The sequence below is a fragment of the Haliotis rufescens genome, unplaced genomic scaffold (assembly GCF_023055435.1).
Source record: "Haliotis rufescens isolate VD_foot unplaced genomic scaffold, xgHalRufe1.0.p SCAF_1, whole genome shotgun sequence".
Lineage (NCBI taxonomy): Eukaryota > Metazoa > Mollusca > Gastropoda > Lepetellida > Haliotidae > Haliotis > Haliotis rufescens.
The window spans coordinates 81,345,744-81,363,536 of record NW_025963779.1 but is presented as its reverse complement, the minus strand read 5'-3'; the positions used below and the strand labels follow the sequence as shown (position 1 = coordinate 81,363,536).

Genomic DNA, 17,793 nt, shown 5'->3' with positions numbered 1-17,793 from the left:
GCCTTCATAAGTCAGCTCTTACGACAAGCATGTGGCACCGAGTACCTGTTATTGACAGAAATAGCGTAGGATTCTAAAAAAGTGTCATTCATTCGCACGTGAAAGTTGTTTGTATGCAATATGGAGGTTCAGATATGTATATTCCTCAATGACATTGATCAACTTTACAGTGTTGACTTTCGTCCCTGCAGCCCGGATCCGTGAGCATCCGGTTTAGAATATAGGTCTTCAGCAACCCATGCTTGCTGTAAGAGGCGACCAACGGGATCGGGTGGTCAGGCTTGCTGACTTGGTTGATGCATGTTATTGTATCCCGATTGCATAGATCGATGCTCATAGTGTCAATCACTGGATTGTCTGGTCCAGACTGGAATATTTACAGACCGCCGTAATTTAGCTGAAATATTGTCGAGTGCGGCGTTAAACAAACAAACAAACAAACAAACAAACAAAGCGACAAGCATGTAGTCTGGAAAACAACAAGAACAGAAGTTGGCAATTAATGTTCCATAACAAGGTCACATATTCATATATAATAGCCACCTGATCGTGTGCCTTCGGTAACACACAAACAAATGTTTACCATTAGTCTTCTGTAGTATCCAACACTCTCTGTCCATGATGAAATTTACAAAAATGCAAATGTCGGCATTCTTTATACGTGAGAAGCACCTAAACCTATATGCCATCTGTAAAAGTAAGGATTATTATTAAGCTTTCTTGGGAAAGTAGTAAACGACTCGACAGGTTTTTGGTAATGGCAAGAATGGACAGTCACAAGGTTTGAAATGTGCCCCCATACAGTCGTACCATTCCGTGGCTGCATAGTCAAGCCATTCCGCAGCTTTAGTTACCATCCTACATTTATCCCTTTGCCGTATGCTCTTTACATACAACTGGACCGCCTCCGTGGTCTAATGGTAGAGCGTCCGCCCGGAGAGCGGAAGGTCCGGGGTTCGATCCCCAGCCGCGTCATACCAAAAGACGTTAAAAGATGATACTTGTTGTTACCCTGTCTGGCGCTCGGCATTAAGGGGCTAAAACAAGGACTGGTCGGCTCGGAGTCAATATACTCTGTCTGAGAGGGGTATTCATGTTAAACTGCGGCATGGTATCTCAGTGGGCTAGCACTATAAATCGGCATCAGTCCGGACTAGTACAAGCAGCCACACACACACATACACGTGCATGCACGTCGCTATATAAGTGCAATAATCTTGGACGCGACGTTAAACCCCATATCACCTCACCTCACCTTACATACAACTCCTTGATTAGCCATACTCCCCACTGCACATTCCTCTTTTTCAGTATTAATGATATAGGAAGACCCTTTCAGAGCTCCGATGTTGTTACATTGTAATCAATGATATATTTCTTTCTATGAAATGCAGGTTCCATTTGTAGATCACACTACATATGAAATACATTGAGATCTGTTCTTTAACAGGAACTGTTTCAACAGGTTTTTTAACCGTGTTACTAGAGGCGTGCGTGAAGAGTCACTGCTGAAATGTGAACATTAAATCTGCACTGACTTTTCTTCATGACCGTAACATGGAGCATCATTACATTAAATATAATTATCATTTGCAGTTATCATCCAGATAGTGAAGTATAAATAAATGAATTGATAGGAAATATATAGGGCTTGCATGCCTTAATCAAATTATGAGTAGAATGTTCGTTTGTCAATGTTGTTCTTAATAAAAGTATACCATGGGCTATGCAAAAGTATATGGTGACACCTTGTCGTTCAAGAGTTTCAAGAATGTTTTAGCAGAGGGCGTACATATATACAGAGAGAGAGAGAGAGAGAGAGAGGGAGAGAGAAAGAAAGAGAGAGAGAGAGAGAGAGAAAGAAAGAGAGAGAGAGAGAGAGAGAGAGAGAGAGAGAGAGAGAGAGAGAGAGAGAGAGAGAGAGAGAGAGAGAGAGAGAGAATAAGTCTGTGTTTTGAATTAAGTAATTTATGATTAGGAGCAGATACGATGTAAGTCAGCGAATCCTTATTTAAATGTCAGAGGTGAGATGAATATCAAATATAAGGATCCACAGCGCAGCAACAACGACCCATCCCAAACCGATGCCTAGAAATGGGGAAAGTTATAAGCTTTTAGGAAAGCCATGTATATTATACATACACATGTCGAAAATGAATGGTGGTAAAATGGATCGAAGCACCATGTTCGGAAGGTAACCTGCTCTCCATGTATGTTTGGGAAGACTTTCCTTTAAGAGATATTACTTTATAGAGTAACCATCTAGGAGGTGAAATGAATTACACACTGTCTTTTATTATTACAATTATAACAATACCCGTTACTGGGTCATTGTGATAGAATTGTTTTTTTTCACAGACCACATAGGAAAAGACTGGCTATGCTCATCTGTATCGGTATTTATACACGAATCTACGCATATCGACGCAATTTCATCACGGGTCATTTGTCAGTGATGTAATTACTTCCCTAATCATTCTCCCGCACCTACACACATACATTGCATTGGACATAGTCCCTGGGGGCATAGGGAAACGGAATTCTGTTAGCAATGATTCTTAAAAGGTGTTGCAAATTGGTGCTGAATTAGATAATATACTTATAATTAGTCAGTTCCGGGTGTGGACCGAATACAGGTGTATATAAGCGTCTTGTTTTCAAGCACTAGCTATCACTGCTGTCGCCTCTCTTCACGTTTAGATCCAGTCTAATCAACACACTCTGTGAGTATCAGTTGTTTTGTGTTTTACGGGGTATTCAGCCTGTCGCTGTTAACGCTGTATTTTACGTTGCCGTTTTATGTGTGTTAGTCAGTAGTTGTTGCTGTAATGCTATTTCAAACTTTTACTGATTACTATTTGTAATATTGATTGAATCCTCCAAATGTGTTTTTAGTTTTCAAATCAGATAAAGTTCTACTTAAAGCAACAAAATAAAAAAGTGTAGAATAGCGACCACAAGTTGGTACAGAAACGGATTTTCTTACAGACTTGAATAATGAATGAAAAACTCCTTTTCAGCCTTCCAAAATGATGAAAGTTATCGCCCTTGTTGCCTGTCTGGCTGTCGCTGCCTTTGCTGAGCCTGTGAGCTATGGTCTGCACGGAGGCTTCGGAAAGGGTGGTCTGTACGGAGGCTACGGAATGGGTGGTCTGTACGGAGGCTTCGGAATGGGAGGTCTGTACGGAGGTTACGGTTTGGGAGGACTGTACGGAGGCTACGGAATGGGTGGTCTATACGGAGGCTACGGAATGGGTGGTCTATACGGAGGCCACGGACTAGGAGGACTGTACGGAGGAATCGGAGGTTTCGGAAAAGGTAAATGCAAATACAATCATGCCGAGAATATTATTGACCCTCACATATACCTAATACTTTGACAGATTATAAGTAAGCTAATTACACCAAACTTATTTTCCACCTTCATTGGACACATGCAGCATAACTAACCTATCGATATATTGAATATAGAAATTATTACGAGACGTAGAAATGACTTTGTACGGAAAATATTCTTAAACAAAAACCTCTTCTTTTTGTTGCAGGTATTGGATATGGCTACTACTAAGGTTGTCGCTCCAGTGTCACAATTCATCTGCATCATCAATATGTACATTATTTATTGTATCCGGTTTGAAATATGTCACATAAAACACAATCATTGAAACAATGTCACACGTTTTTTATTCATAGTAGTGTTGGGGCTAGGTTACAAAAGGAAAAAAATGTTATTAAGAGAGTTGTATCGGAACAGTGAGATATAAATCATCAAAATGAAAGAGAAACGCGTATACTAGTTTACTGGCATGAGCGAATGAGTGGGTGAATGAGAGAGTGTTGTTTAACGCTACAGTCAGCCTTTGTCAAATTACACCATGGCAGAGGCACAAAACCATGCGGCACGGTGACGCACAATCAGTCAGGTCACACACAATAAACATCTGGTCGCCTTCATAAGTCAGCTCTTACGACAAGCATGTGGCACCGAGTACCTGTTATTGACAGAAATAGCGTAGGATTCTAAAAAAGTGTCATTCATTCGCACGTGAAAGTTGTTTGTATGCAATATGGAGGTTCAGATATGTATATTCCTCAATGACATTGATCAACTTTACAGTGTTGACTTTCGTCCCTGCAGCCCGGATCCGTGAGCATCCGGTTTAGAATATAGGTCTTCAGCAACCCATGCTTGCTGTAAGAGGCGACCAACGGGATCGGGTGGTCAGGCTTGCTGACTTGGTTGATGCATGTTATTGTATCCCGATTGCATAGATCGATGCTCATAGTGTCAATCACTGGATTGTCTGGTCCAGACTGGAATATTTACAGACCGCCGTAATTTAGCTGAAATATTGTCGAGTGCGGCGTTAAACAAACAAACAAACAAACAAACAAACAAAGCGACAAGCACGTAGTCTGGAAAACAACAAGAACAGAAGTTGGCAATTAATGTTCCATAACAAGGTCACATATTCATATATAATAGCCACCTGATCGTGTGCCTTCGGTAACACACAAACAAATGTTTACCATTAGTCTTCTGTAGTATCCAACACTCTCTGTCCATGATGAAATTTACAAAAATGCAAATGTCGGCATTCTTTATACGTGAGAAGCACCTAAACCTATATGCCATCTGTAAAAGTAAGGATTATTATTAAGCTTTCTTGGGAAAGTAGTAAACGACTCGACAGGTTTTTGGTAATGGCAAGAATGGACAGTCACAAGGTTTGAAATGTGCCCCCATACAGTCGTACCATTCCGTGGCTGCATAGTCAAGCCATTCCGCAGCTTTAGTTACCATCCTACATTTATCCCTTTGCCGTATGCTCTTTACATACAACTGGACCGCCTCCGTGGTCTAATGGTAGAGCGTCCGCCCGGAGAGCGGAAGGTCCGGGGTTCGATCCCCAGCCGCGTCATACCAAAAGACGTTAAAAGATGATACTTGTTGTTACCCTGTCTGGCGCTCGGCATTAAGGGGCTAAAACAAGGACTGGTCGGCTCGGAGTCAATATACTCTGTCTGAGAGGGGTATTCATGTTAAACTGCGGCATGGTATCTCAGTGGGCTAGCACTATAAATCGGCATCAGTCCGGACTAGTACAAGCAGCCACACACACACATACACGTGCATGCACGTCGCTATATAAGTGCAATAATCTTGGACGCGACGTTAAACCCCATATCACCTCACCTCACCTTACATACAACTCCTTGATTAGCCATACTCCCCACTGCACATTCCTCTTTTTCAGTATTAATGATATAGGAAGACCCTTTCAGAGCTCCGATGTTGTTACATTGTAATCAATGATATATTTCTTTCTATGAAATGCAGGTTCCATTTGTAGATCACACTACATATGAAATACATTGAGATCTGTTCTTTAACAGGAACTGTTTCAACAGGTTTTTTAACCGTGTTACTAGAGGCGTGCGTGAAGAGTCACTGCTGAAATGTGAACATTAAATCTGCACTGACTTTTCTTCATGACCGTAACATGGAGCATCATTACATTAAATATAATTATCATTTGCAGTTATCATCCAGATAGTGAAGTATAAATAAATGAATTGATAGGAAATATATAGGGCTTGCATGCCTTAATCAAATTATGAGTAGAATGTTCGTTTGTCAATGTTGTTCTTAATAAAAGTATACCATGGGCTATGCAAAAGTATATGGTGACACCTTGTCGTTCAAGAGTTTCAAGAATGTTTTAGCAGAGGGCGTACATATATACAGAGAGAGAGAGAGAGAGAGAGAGGGAGAGAGAAAGAAAGAGAGAGAGAGAGAGAGAGAGAAAGAAAGAGAGAGAGAGAGAGAGAGAGAGAGAGAGAGAGAGAGAGAGAGAGAGAGAGAGAGAATAAGTCTGTGTTTTGAATTAAGTAATTTATGATTAGGAGCAGATACGATGTAAGTCAGCGAATCCTTATTTAAATGTCAGAGGTGAGATGAATATCAAATATAAGGATCCACAGCGCAGCAACAACGACCCATCCCAAACCGATGCCTAGAAATGGGGAAAGTTATAAGCTTTTAGGAAAGCCATGTATATTATACATACACATGTCGAAAATGAATGGTGGTAAAATGGATCGAAGCACCATGTTCGGAAGGTAACCTGCTCTCCATGTATGTTTGGGAAGACTTTCCTTTAAGAGATATTACTTTATAGAGTAACCATCTAGGAGGTGAAATGAATTACACACTGTCTTTTATTATTACAATTATAACAATACCCGTTACTGGGTCATTGTGATAGAATTGGGGTTTTTTCACAGACCACATAGGAAAAGACTGGCTATGCTCATCTGTATCGGTATTTATACACGAATCTACGCATATCGACGCAATTTCATCACGGGTCATTTGTCAGTGATGTAATTACTTCCCTAATCATTCGCTCGCACCTACACACATACATTGCATTGGACATAGTCCCTGGGGGCATAGGGAAACGGAATTCTGTTAGCAATGATTCTTAAAAGGTGTTGCAAATTGGTGCTGAATTAGATAATATACTTATAATTAGTCAGTTCCGGGTGTGGACCGAATACAGGTGTATATAAGCGTCTTGTTTTCAAGCACTAGCTATCACTGCTGTCGCCTCTCTTCACGTTTAGATCCAGTCTAATCAACACACTCTGTGAGTATCAGTTGTTTTGTGTTTTACGGGGTATTCAGCCTGTCGCTGTTAACGCTGTATTTTACGTTGCCGTTTTATGAGTGTTAGTCAGTAGTTGTTGCTGTAATGCTATTTCAAACTTTTACTGATTACTATTTGTAATATTGATTGAATCCTCCAAATGTGTTTTTAGTTTTCAAATCAGATAAAGTTCTACTTAAAGCAACAAAATAAAAAAGTGTAGAATAGCGACCACAAGTTGGTACAGAAACGGATTTTCTTACAGACTTGAATAATGAATGAAAAACTCCTTTTCAGCCTTCCAAAATGATGAAAGTTATCGCCCTTGTTGCCTGTCTGGCTGTCGCTGCCTTTGCTGAGCCTGTGAGCTATGGTCTGCACGGAGGCTTCGGAAAGGGTGGTCTGTACGGAGGCTACGGAATGGGTGGTCTGTACGGAGGCTTCGGAATGGGAGGTCTGTACGGAGGTTACGGTTTGGGAGGACTGTACGGAGGCTACGGAATGGGTGGTCTATACGGAGGCTACGGAATGGGTGGTCTATACGGAGGCCACGGACTAGGAGGACTGTACGGAGGAATCGGAGGTTTCGGAAAAGGTAAATGCAAATACAATCATGCCGAGAATATTATTGACCCTCACATATACCTAATACTTTGACAGATTATAAGTAAGCTAATTACACCAAACTTATTTTCCACCTTCATTGGACACATGCAGCATAACTAACCTATCGATATATTGAATATAGAAATTATTACGAGACGTAGAAATGACTTTGTACGGAAAATATTCTTAAACAAAAACCTCTTCTTTTTGTTGCAGGTATTGGATATGGCTACTACTAAGGTTGTCGCTCCAGTGTCACAATTCATCTGCATCATCAATATGTACATTATTTATTGTATCCGGTTTGAAATATGTCACATAAAACACAATCATTGAAACAATGTCTTACGTTTTTTATTCATAGTAGTGTTGGGGCTAGGTTACAAAAGGAAAAAAATGTTATTAAGAGAGTTGTATCGGAACAGTGAGATATAAATCATCAAAATGAAAGAGAAACGCGTATACTAGTTTACTGGCATGAGCGAATGAGTGGGTGAATGAGAGAGTGTTGTTTAACGCTACAGTCAGCCTTTGTCAAATTACACCATGGCAGAGGCACAAAACCATGCGGCACGGTGACGCACAATCAGTCAGGTCACACACAATAAACATCTGGTCGCCTTCATAAGTCAGCTCTTACGACAAGCATGTGGCACCGAGTACCTGTTATTGACAGAAATAGCGTAGGATTCTAAAAAAGTGTCATTCATTCGCACGTGAAAGTTGTTTGTATGCAATATGGAGGTTCAGATATGTATATTCCTCAATGACATTGATCAACTTTACAGTGTTGACTTTCGTCCCTGCAGCCCGGATCCGTGAGCATCCGGTTTAGAATATAGGTCTTCAGCAACCCATGCTTGCTGTAAGAGGCGACCAACGGGATCGGGTGGTCAGGCTTGCTGACTTGGTTGATGCATGTTATTGTATCCCGATTGCATAGATCGATGCTCATAGTGTCAATCACTGGATTGTCTGGTCCAGACTGGAATATTTACAGACCGCCGTAATTTAGCTGAAATATTGTCGAGTGCGGCGTTAAACAAACAAACAAACAAACAAACAAACAAAGCGACAAGCACGTAGTCTGGAAAACAACAAGAACAGAAGTTGGCAATTAATGTTCCATAACAAGGTCACATATTCATATATAATAGCCACCTGATCGTGTGCCTTCGGTAACACACAAACAAATGTTTACCATTAGTCTTCTGTAGTATCCAACACTCTCTGTCCATGATGAAATTTACAAAAATGCAAATGTCGGCATTCTTTATACGTGAGAAGCACCTAAACCTATATGCCATCTGTAAAAGTAAGGATTATTATTAAGCTTTCTTGGGAAAGTAGTAAACGACTCGACAGGTTTTTGGTAATGGCAAGAATGGACAGTCACAAGGTTTGAAATGTGCCCCCATACAGTCGTACCATTCCGTGGCTGCATAGTCAAGCCATTCCGCAGCTTTAGTTACCATCCTACATTTATCCCTTTGCCGTATGCTCTTTACATACAACTGGACCGCCTCCGTGGTCTAATGGTAGAGCGTCCGCCCGGAGAGCGGAAGGTCCGGGGTTCGATCCCCAGCCGCGTCATACCAAAAGACGTTAAAAGATGATACTTGTTGTTACCCTGTCTGGCGCTCGGCATTAAGGGGCTAAAACAAGGACTGGTCGGCTCGGAGTCAATATACTCTGTCTGAGAGGGGTATTCATGTTAAACTGCGGCATGGTATCTCAGTGGGCTAGCACTATAAATCGGCATCAGTCCGGACTAGTACAAGCAGCCACACACACACATACACGTGCATGCACGTCGCTATATAAGTGCAATAATCTTGGACGCGACGTTAAACCCCATATCACCTCACCTCACCTTACATACAACTCCTTGATTAGCCATACTCCCCACTGCACATTCCTCTTTTTCAGTATTAATGATATAGGAAGACCCTTTCAGAGCTCCGATGTTGTTACATTGTAATCAATGATATATTTCTTTCTATGAAATGCAGGTTCCATTTGTAGATCACACTACATATGAAATACATTGAGATCTGTTCTTTAACAGGAACTGTTTCAACAGGTTTTTTAACCGTGTTACTAGAGGCGTGCGTGAAGAGTCACTGCTGAAATGTGAACATTAAATCTGCACTGACTTTTCTTCATGACCGTAACATGGAGCATCATTACATTAAATATAATTATCATTTGCAGTTATCATCCAGATAGTGAAGTATAAATAAATGAATTGATAGGAAATATATAGGGCTTGCATGCCTTAATCAAATTATGAGTAGAATGTTCGTTTGTCAATGTTGTTCTTAATAAAAGTATACCATGGGCTATGCAAAAGTATATGGTGACACCTTGTCGTTCAAGAGTTTCAAGAATGTTTTAGCAGAGGGCGTACATATATACAGAGAGAGAGAGAGAGAGAGAGGGAGAGAGAAAGAAAGAGAGAGAGAGAGAGAGAGAGAGAAAGAAAGAGAGAGAGAGAGAGAGAGAGAGAGAGAGAGAGAGAGAGAATAAGTCTGTGTTTTGAATTAAGTAATTTATGATTAGGAGCAGATACGATGTAAGTCAGCGAATCCTTATTTAAATGTCAGAGGTGAGATGAATATCAAATATAAGGATCCACAGCGCAGCAACAACGACCCATCCCAAACCGATGCCTAGAAATGGGGAAAGTTATAAGCTTTTAGGAAAGCCATGTATATTATACATACACATGTCGAAAATGAATGGTGGTAAAATGGATCGAAGCACCATGTTCGGAAGGTAACCTGCTCTCCATGTATGTTTGGGAAGACTTTCCTTTAAGAGATATTACTTTATAGAGTAACCATCTAGGAGGTGAAATGAATTACACACTGTCTTTTATTATTACAATTATAACAATACCCGTTACTGGGTCATTGTGATAGAATTGGGGTTTTTTCACAGACCACATAGGAAAAGACTGGCTATGCTCATCTGTATCGGTATTTATACACGAATCTACGCATATCGACGCAATTTCATCACGGGTCATTTGTCAGTGATGTAATTACTTCCCTAATCATTCGCTCGCACCTACACACATACATTGCATTGGACATAGTCCCTGGGGGCATAGGGAAACGGAATTCTGTTAGCAATGATTCTTAAAAGGTGTTGCAAATTGGTGCTGAATTAGATAATATACTTATAATTAGTCAGTTCCGGGTGTGGACCGAATACAGGTGTATATAAGCGTCTTGTTTTCAAGCACTAGCTATCACTGCTGTCGCCTCTCTTCACGTTTAGATCCAGTCTAATCAACACACTCTGTGAGTATCAGTTGTTTTGTGTTTTACGGGGTATTCAGCCTGTCGCTGTTAACGCTGTATTTTACGTTGCCGTTTTATGAGTGTTAGTCAGTAGTTGTTGCTGTAATGCTATTTCAAACTTTTACTGATTACTATTTGTAATATTGATTGAATCCTCCAAATGTGTTTTTAGTTTTCAAATCAGATAAAGTTCTACTTAAAGCAACAAAATAAAAAAGTGTAGAATAGCGACCACAAGTTGGTACAGAAACGGATTTTCTTACAGACTTGAATAATGAATGAAAAACTCCTTTTCAGCCTTCCAAAATGATGAAAGTTATCGCCCTTGTTGCCTGTCTGGCTGTCGCTGCCTTTGCTGAGCCTGTGAGCTATGGTCTGCACGGAGGCTTCGGAAAGGGTGGTCTGTACGGAGGCTACGGAATGGGTGGTCTGTACGGAGGCTTCGGAATGGGAGGTCTGTACGGAGGTTACGGTTTGGGAGGACTGTACGGAGGCTACGGAATGGGTGGTCTATACGGAGGCTACGGAATGGGTGGTCTATACGGAGGCCACGGACTAGGAGGACTGTACGGAGGAATCGGAGGTTTCGGAAAAGGTAAATGCAAATACAATCATGCCGAGAATATTATTGACCCTCACATATACCTAATACTTTGACAGATTATAAGTAAGCTAATTACACCAAACTTATTTTGCACCTTCATTGGACACATGCAGCATAACTAACCTATCGATATATTGAATATAGAAATTATTACGAGACGTAGAAATGACTTTGTACGGAAAATATTCTTAAACAAAAACCTCTTCTTTTTGTTGCAGGTATTGGATATGGCTACTACTAAGGTTGTCGCTCCAGTGTCACAATTCATCTGCATCATCAATATGTACATTATTTATTGTATCCGGTTTGAAATATGTCACATAAAACACAATCATTGAAACAATGTCTTACGTTTTTTATTCATAGTAGTGTTGGGGCTAGGTTACAAAAGGAAAAAAATGTTATTAAGAGAGTTGTATCGGAACAGTGAGATATAAATCATCAAAATGAAAGAGAAACGCGTATACTAGTTTACTGGCATGAGCGAATGAGTGGGTGAATGAGAGAGTGTTGTTTAACGCTACAGTCAGCCTTTGTCAAATTACACCATGGCAGAGGCACAAAACCATGCGGCACGGTGACGCACAATCAGTCAGGTCACACACAATAAACATCTGGTCGCCTTCATAAGTCAGCTCTTACGACAAGCATGTGGCACCGAGTACCTGTTATTGACAGAAATAGCGTAGGATTCTAAAAAAGTGTCATTCATTCGCACGTGAAAGTTGTTTGTATGCAATATGGAGGTTCAGATATGTATATTCCTCAATGACATTGATCAACTTTACAGTGTTGACTCTCGTCCCTGCAGCCCGGATCCGTGAGCATCCGGTTTAGAATATAGGTCTTCAGCAACCCATGCTTGCTGTAAGAGGCGACTAACGGGATCGGGTGGTCAGGCTTGCTGACTTGGTTGATGCATGTTATTGTATCCCGATTGCATAGATCGATGCTCATAGTGTCAATCACTGGATTGTCTGGTCCAGACTGGAATATTTACAGACCGCCGTAATTTAGCTGAAATATTGTCGAGTGCGGCGTTAAACAAACAAACAAACAAACAAACAAACAAAGCGACAAGCACGTAGTCTGGAAAACAACAAGAACAGAAGTTGGCAATTAATGTTCCATAACAAGGTCACATATTCATATATAATAGCCACCTGATCGTGTGCCTTCGGTAACACACAAACAAATGTTTACCATTAGTCTTCTGTAGTATCCAACACTCTCTGTCCATGATGAAATTTACAAAAATGCAAATGTCGGCATTCTTTATACGTGAGAAGCACCTAAACCTATATGCCATCTGTAAAAGTAAGGATTATTATTAAGCTTTCTTGGGAAAGTAGTAAACGACTCGACAGGTTTTTGGTAATGGCAAGAATGGACAGTCACAAGCTTTGAAATGTGCCCCCATACAGTCGTACCATTCCGTGGCTGCATAGTCAAGCCATTCCGCAGCTTTAGTTACCATCCTACATTTATCCCTTTGCCGTATGCTCTTTACATACAACTGGACCGCCTCCGTGGTCTAATGGTAGAGCGTCCGCCCGGAGAGCGGAAGGTCCGGGGTTCGATCCCCAGCCGCGTCATACCAAAAGACGTTAAAAGATGGTACTTGTTGTTACCCTGTCTGGCGCTCGGCATTAAGGGGCTAAAACAAGGACTGGTCGGCTCGGAGTCAATATACTCTGTCTGAGTGGGGTATTCATGTTAAACTGCGGCATGGTATCTCAGTGGGCTAGCACTATAAATCGGCATCAGTCCGGACTAGTACAAGCAGCCACACACACACATACACGTGCATGCACGTCGCTATATAAGTGCAATAATCTTGGACGCGACGTTAAACCCCATATCACCTCACCTCACCTTACATACAACTCCTTGATTAGCCATACTCCCCACTGCACATTCCTCTTTTTCAGTATTAATGATATAGGAAGACCCTTTCAGAGCTCCGATGTTGTTACATTGTAATCAATGATATATTTCTTTCTATGAAATGCAGGTTCCATTTGTAGATCACACTACATATGAAATACATTGAGATCTGTTCTTTAACAGGAACTGTTTCAACAGGTTTTTTAACCGTGTTACTAGAGGCGTGCGTGAAGAGTCACTGCTGAAATGTGAACATTAAATCTGCACTGACTTTTCTTCATGACCGTAACATGGAGCATCATTACATTAAATATAATTATCAGTTGCAGTTATCATCCAGATAGTGAAGTATAAATAAATGAATTGATAGGAAATATATAGGGCTTGCATGCCTTAATCAAATTATGAGTAGAATGTTCGTTTGTCAATGTTGTTCTTAATAAAAGTATACCATGGGCTATGCAAAAGTATATGGTGACACCTTGTCGTTCAAGAGTTTCAAGAATGTTTTAGCAGAGGGCGTACATACATACAGAGAGAGAGAGAGAGAGAGAGAGAGAGCTAGAGAGAGAGAGAGAGAGAGAGAGAGAGAGAGAGAGAGAGAGAGAGAGAAAGAAAGAGAGAGAGAGAGAGAATGAGTCTGTGTTTTGAATTAAGTAATTTATGATTAGGAGCAGATACGATGTAAGTCAGCGAATCCTTATTTAAATGTCAGAGATGAGATGAATATCAAATATAAGGATCCACAGCGCAGCAACAACGACCCATCCCAAACCGATGCCTAGAAATGGGGAAAGTTATAAGCTTTTAGGAAAGCCATGTATATTATACATACACATGTCGAAAAAGAATGGTGGTAAAATGGATCGAAGCACCATGTTCGGAAGGTAACCTGCTCTCCATGTATGTTTGGGAAGACTTTCCTTTAAGAGATATTACTTTATAGAGTAACCATCTAGGAGGTGAAATGAATTACACACTGTCTTTTATTATTACAATTATAACAATACCCGTTACTGGGTCATTGTGATAGAATTGGTTTTTTTCACAGACCACATAGGAAAAGACTGGCTATGCTCATCTGTATCGGTATTTATACACGAATCTACGCATATCGACGCAATTTCATCACGGGTCATTTGTCAGTGATGTAATTACTTCCCTAATCATTCGCCCGCACCTACACACATACATTGCATTGGACATAGTCCCTGGGGGCATAGGGAAACGGAATTCTGTTAGCAATGATTCTTAAAAGGTGTTGCAAATTGGTGCTGAATTAGATAATATACTTGTAATTACTCATTTCCGGGTGTGGACCGAATAGAGGTGTATATAAGCGTCTTGTTTTCAAGCACTAGCTATCACTGCTGTCGCCTCTCTTCACGTTTAGATCCAGTCTAATCAACACACCCTGTGAGTATCAGTTGTTTTGTGTTTTACGGGGTATTCAGCCTGTCGCTGTTAACGCTGTATTTTACGTTGCCGTTTTATGAGTGTTAGTCAGTAGTTGTTGCTGTAATGCTATTTCAAACTTTTACTGATTACTATTTGTAATATTGATTGAATCCTCCAAATGTGTTTTTAGTTTTCAAATCAGATAAAGTTCTACTTAAAGCAACAAAATAAAAAAGTGTAGAATAGCGACCACAAGTTGGTACAGAAACGGATTTTCTTACAGACTTGAATAATGAATGAAAAACTCCTTTTCAGCCTTCCAAAATGATGAAAGTTATCGCCCTTGTTGCCTGTCTGGCTGTCGCTGCCTTTGCTGAGCCTGTGAGCTATGGTCTGCACGGAGGCTTCGGAAAGGGTGGTCTGTACGGAGGCTACGGAATGGGTGGTCTGTACGGAGGCTTCGGAATGGGAGGTCTGTACGGAGGTTACGGTTTGGGAGGACTGTACGGAGGCTACGGAATGGGTGGTCTATACGGAGGCTACGGAATGGGTGGTCTATACGGAGGCCACGGACTAGGAGGACTGTACGGAGGAATCGGAGGTTTCGGAAAAGGTAAATGCAAATACAATCATGCCGAGAATATTATTGACCCTCACATATACCTAATACTTTGACAGATTATAAGTTAGTTAATGACACCAAACTTATTTTCCACCTTCATTGGACACATGCAGCATAACTAACCTATCGATATATTGAATATAGAAATTATTACGAGACGTAGAAATGACTTTGTACGGAAAATATTCTTAAACAAAAACCTCTTCTTTTTGTTGCAGGTATTGGATATGGCTACTACTAAGGTTGTCGCTCCAGAGTCACAATTCATCTGCATCATCAATATGTACATTATTTATTGTATCCGGTTTGAAATATGTCACATAAAACACAATCATTGAAACAATGTCTTACGTTTTTTATTCATAGTAGTGTTGGGGCTAGGTTACAAAAGGAAAAAAATGTTATTAAGAGAGTTGTATCGGAACAGTGAGATATAAATCATCAAAATGAAAGTGAAACGCGTATACTAGTTTACTGGCATGAGCGAATGAGTGGGTGAATGAGAGAGTGTTGTTTAACGCTACAGTCAGCCTTTGTCAAATTACACCATGGCAGAGGCACAAAACCATGCGGCACGGTGACGCACAATCAGTCAGGTCACACACAATAAACATCTGGTCGCCTTCATAAGTCAGCTCTTACGACAAGCATGTGGCACCGAGTACCTGTTATTGACAGAAATAGCGTAGGATTCTAAAAAAGTGTCATTCATTCGCACGTGAAAGTTGTTTGTATGCAATATGGAGGTTCAGATATGTATATTCCTCAATGACATTGATCAACTTTACAGTGTTGACTCTCGTCCCTGCAGCCCGGATCCGTGAGCATCCGGTTTAGAATATAGGTCTTCAGCAACCCATGCTTGCTGTAAGAGGCGACTAACGGGATCGGGTGGTCAGGCTTGCTGACTTGGTTGATGCATGTTATTGTATCCCGATTGCATAGATCGATGCTCATAGTGTCAATCACTGGATTGTCTGGTCCAGACTGGAATATTTACAGACCGCCGTAATTTAGCTGAAATATTGTCGAGTGCGGCGTTAAACAAACAAACAAACAAACAAACAAACAAACAAACAAAGCGACAAGCACGTAGTCTGGAAAACAACAAGAACAGAAGTTGGCAATTAATGTTCCATAACAAGGTCACATATTCATATATAATAGCCACCTGATCGTGTGCCTTCGGTAACACACAAACAAATGTTTACCATTAGTCTTCTGTAGTATCCAACACTCTCTGTCCATGATGAAATTTACAAAAATGCAAATGTCGGCATTCTTTATACGTGAGAAGCACCTAAACCTATATGCCATCTGTAAAAGTAAGGATTATTATTAAGCTTTCCTGGGAAAGTAGTAAACGACTCGACAGGTTTTTGGTAATGGCAAGAATGGACAGTCACAAGGTTTGAAATGTGCCCCCATACAGTCGTACCATTCCGTGGCTGCATAGTCAAGCCATTCCGCAGCTTTAGTTACCATCCTACATTTATCCCTTTGCCGTATGCTCTTTACATACAACTGGACCGCCTCCGTGGTCTAATGGTAGAGCGTCCGCCCGGAGAGCGGAAGGTCCGGGGTTCGATCCCCAGCCGCGTCATACCAAAAGACGTTAAAAGATGATACTTGTTGTTACCCTGTCTGGCGCTCGGCATTAAGGGGCTAAAACAAGGACTGGTCGGCTCGGAGTCAATATACTCTGTCTGAGTGGGGTATTCATGTTAAACTGCGGCATGGTATCTCAGTGGGCTAGCACTATAAATCGGCATCAGTCCGGACTAGTACAAGCAGCCACACACACACATACACGTGCATGCACGTCGCTATATAAGTGCAATAATCTTGGACGCGACGTTAAACCCCATATCACCTCACCTCACCTTACATACAACTCCTTGATTAGCCATACTCCCCACTGCACATTCCTCTTTTTCAGTATTAATGATATAGGAAGACCCTTTCAGAGCTCCGATGTTGTTACATTGTAATCAATGATATATTTCTTTCTATGAAATGCAGGTTCCATTTGTAGATCACACTACATATGAAATACATTGAGATCTGTTCTTTAACAGGAACTGTTTCAACAGGTTTTTTAACCGTGTTACTAGAGGCGTGCGTGAAGAGTCACTGCTGAAATGTGAACATTAAATCTGCACTGACTTTTCTTCATGACCGTAACATGGAGCATCATTACATTAAATATAATTATCATTTGCAGTTATCATCCAGATAGTGAAGTATAAATAAATGAATTGATAGGAAATATATAGGGCTTGCATGCCTTAATCAAATTATGAGTAGAATGTTCGTTTGTCAATGTTGTTCTTAATAAAAGTATACAATGGGCTATGCAAAAGTATATGGTGACACCTTGTCGTTCAAGAGTTTCAAGAATGTTTTAGCAGAGGGCGTACATATATACAGAGAGAGAGAGAGAGAGAGAGAGAGAGAGAGAGAGAGAGAGAGAGAGAGAGAGAGAGAGAAAGAAAGAGAGAGAGAGAGAGAGAGAGAGAGAGAGAGAATAAGTCTGTGTTTTGAATTAGGTAATTTATAATTAGGAGCAGATACGATGTAAGTCAGCGAATCCTTATTTAAATGTCAGAGGTGAGATGAATATCAAATATAAGGATCCACAGCGCAGCAACAACGACCCATCCCAAACCGATGCCTAGAAATGGGGAAAGTTATAAGCTTTTAGGAAAGCCATGT

The 17,793-nt window shown here is 40.8% G+C and overlaps 4 protein-coding genes across 4 annotated transcripts; all 4 read left to right on the top strand.

Annotated features, from left to right (window-relative positions):
- The first annotated feature begins 2,615 nt into the window (after nt 1-2,615).
- Nucleotides 2,616-3,667, top strand: LOC125372479 (acanthoscurrin-1-like). Its single transcript, XM_048382641.1, has 3 exons — nt 2,616-2,723; nt 3,021-3,318; nt 3,546-3,667. Exons 2-3 carry the CDS (start codon nt 3,030-3,032, stop codon nt 3,566-3,568), a joined length of 312 nt encoding a protein of 103 aa, XP_048238598.1. The 5' UTR covers nt 2,616-2,723; nt 3,021-3,029; the 3' UTR covers nt 3,569-3,667.
- A 2,878-nt stretch (nt 3,668-6,545) lies between these two features.
- LOC125372478 (acanthoscurrin-1-like) lies at nt 6,546-7,597 on the top strand. Its single transcript, XM_048382638.1, has 3 exons — nt 6,546-6,653; nt 6,951-7,248; nt 7,476-7,597. The coding sequence occupies exons 2-3, from the start codon at nt 6,960-6,962 to the stop codon at nt 7,496-7,498; spliced, it is 312 nt and encodes a 103-aa protein (XP_048238595.1). The 5' UTR covers nt 6,546-6,653; nt 6,951-6,959; the 3' UTR covers nt 7,499-7,597.
- Nucleotides 7,598-10,459: 2,862 nt separating this feature from the next.
- On the top strand, nt 10,460-11,511 carry LOC124143823 (acanthoscurrin-1-like). Its single transcript, XM_048382635.1, has 3 exons — nt 10,460-10,567; nt 10,865-11,162; nt 11,390-11,511. Exons 2-3 carry the CDS (start codon nt 10,874-10,876, stop codon nt 11,410-11,412), a joined length of 312 nt encoding a protein of 103 aa, XP_048238592.1. The 5' UTR covers nt 10,460-10,567; nt 10,865-10,873; the 3' UTR covers nt 11,413-11,511.
- A 2,910-nt stretch (nt 11,512-14,421) lies between these two features.
- LOC125372475 (acanthoscurrin-1-like) lies at nt 14,422-15,418 on the top strand. The gene is made up of 3 exons (XM_048382629.1): nt 14,422-14,474; nt 14,772-15,069; nt 15,297-15,418. The coding sequence occupies exons 2-3, from the start codon at nt 14,781-14,783 to the stop codon at nt 15,317-15,319; spliced, it is 312 nt and encodes a 103-aa protein (XP_048238586.1). The 5' UTR covers nt 14,422-14,474; nt 14,772-14,780; the 3' UTR covers nt 15,320-15,418.
- Nucleotides 15,419-17,793: the final 2,375 nt, after the last annotated feature.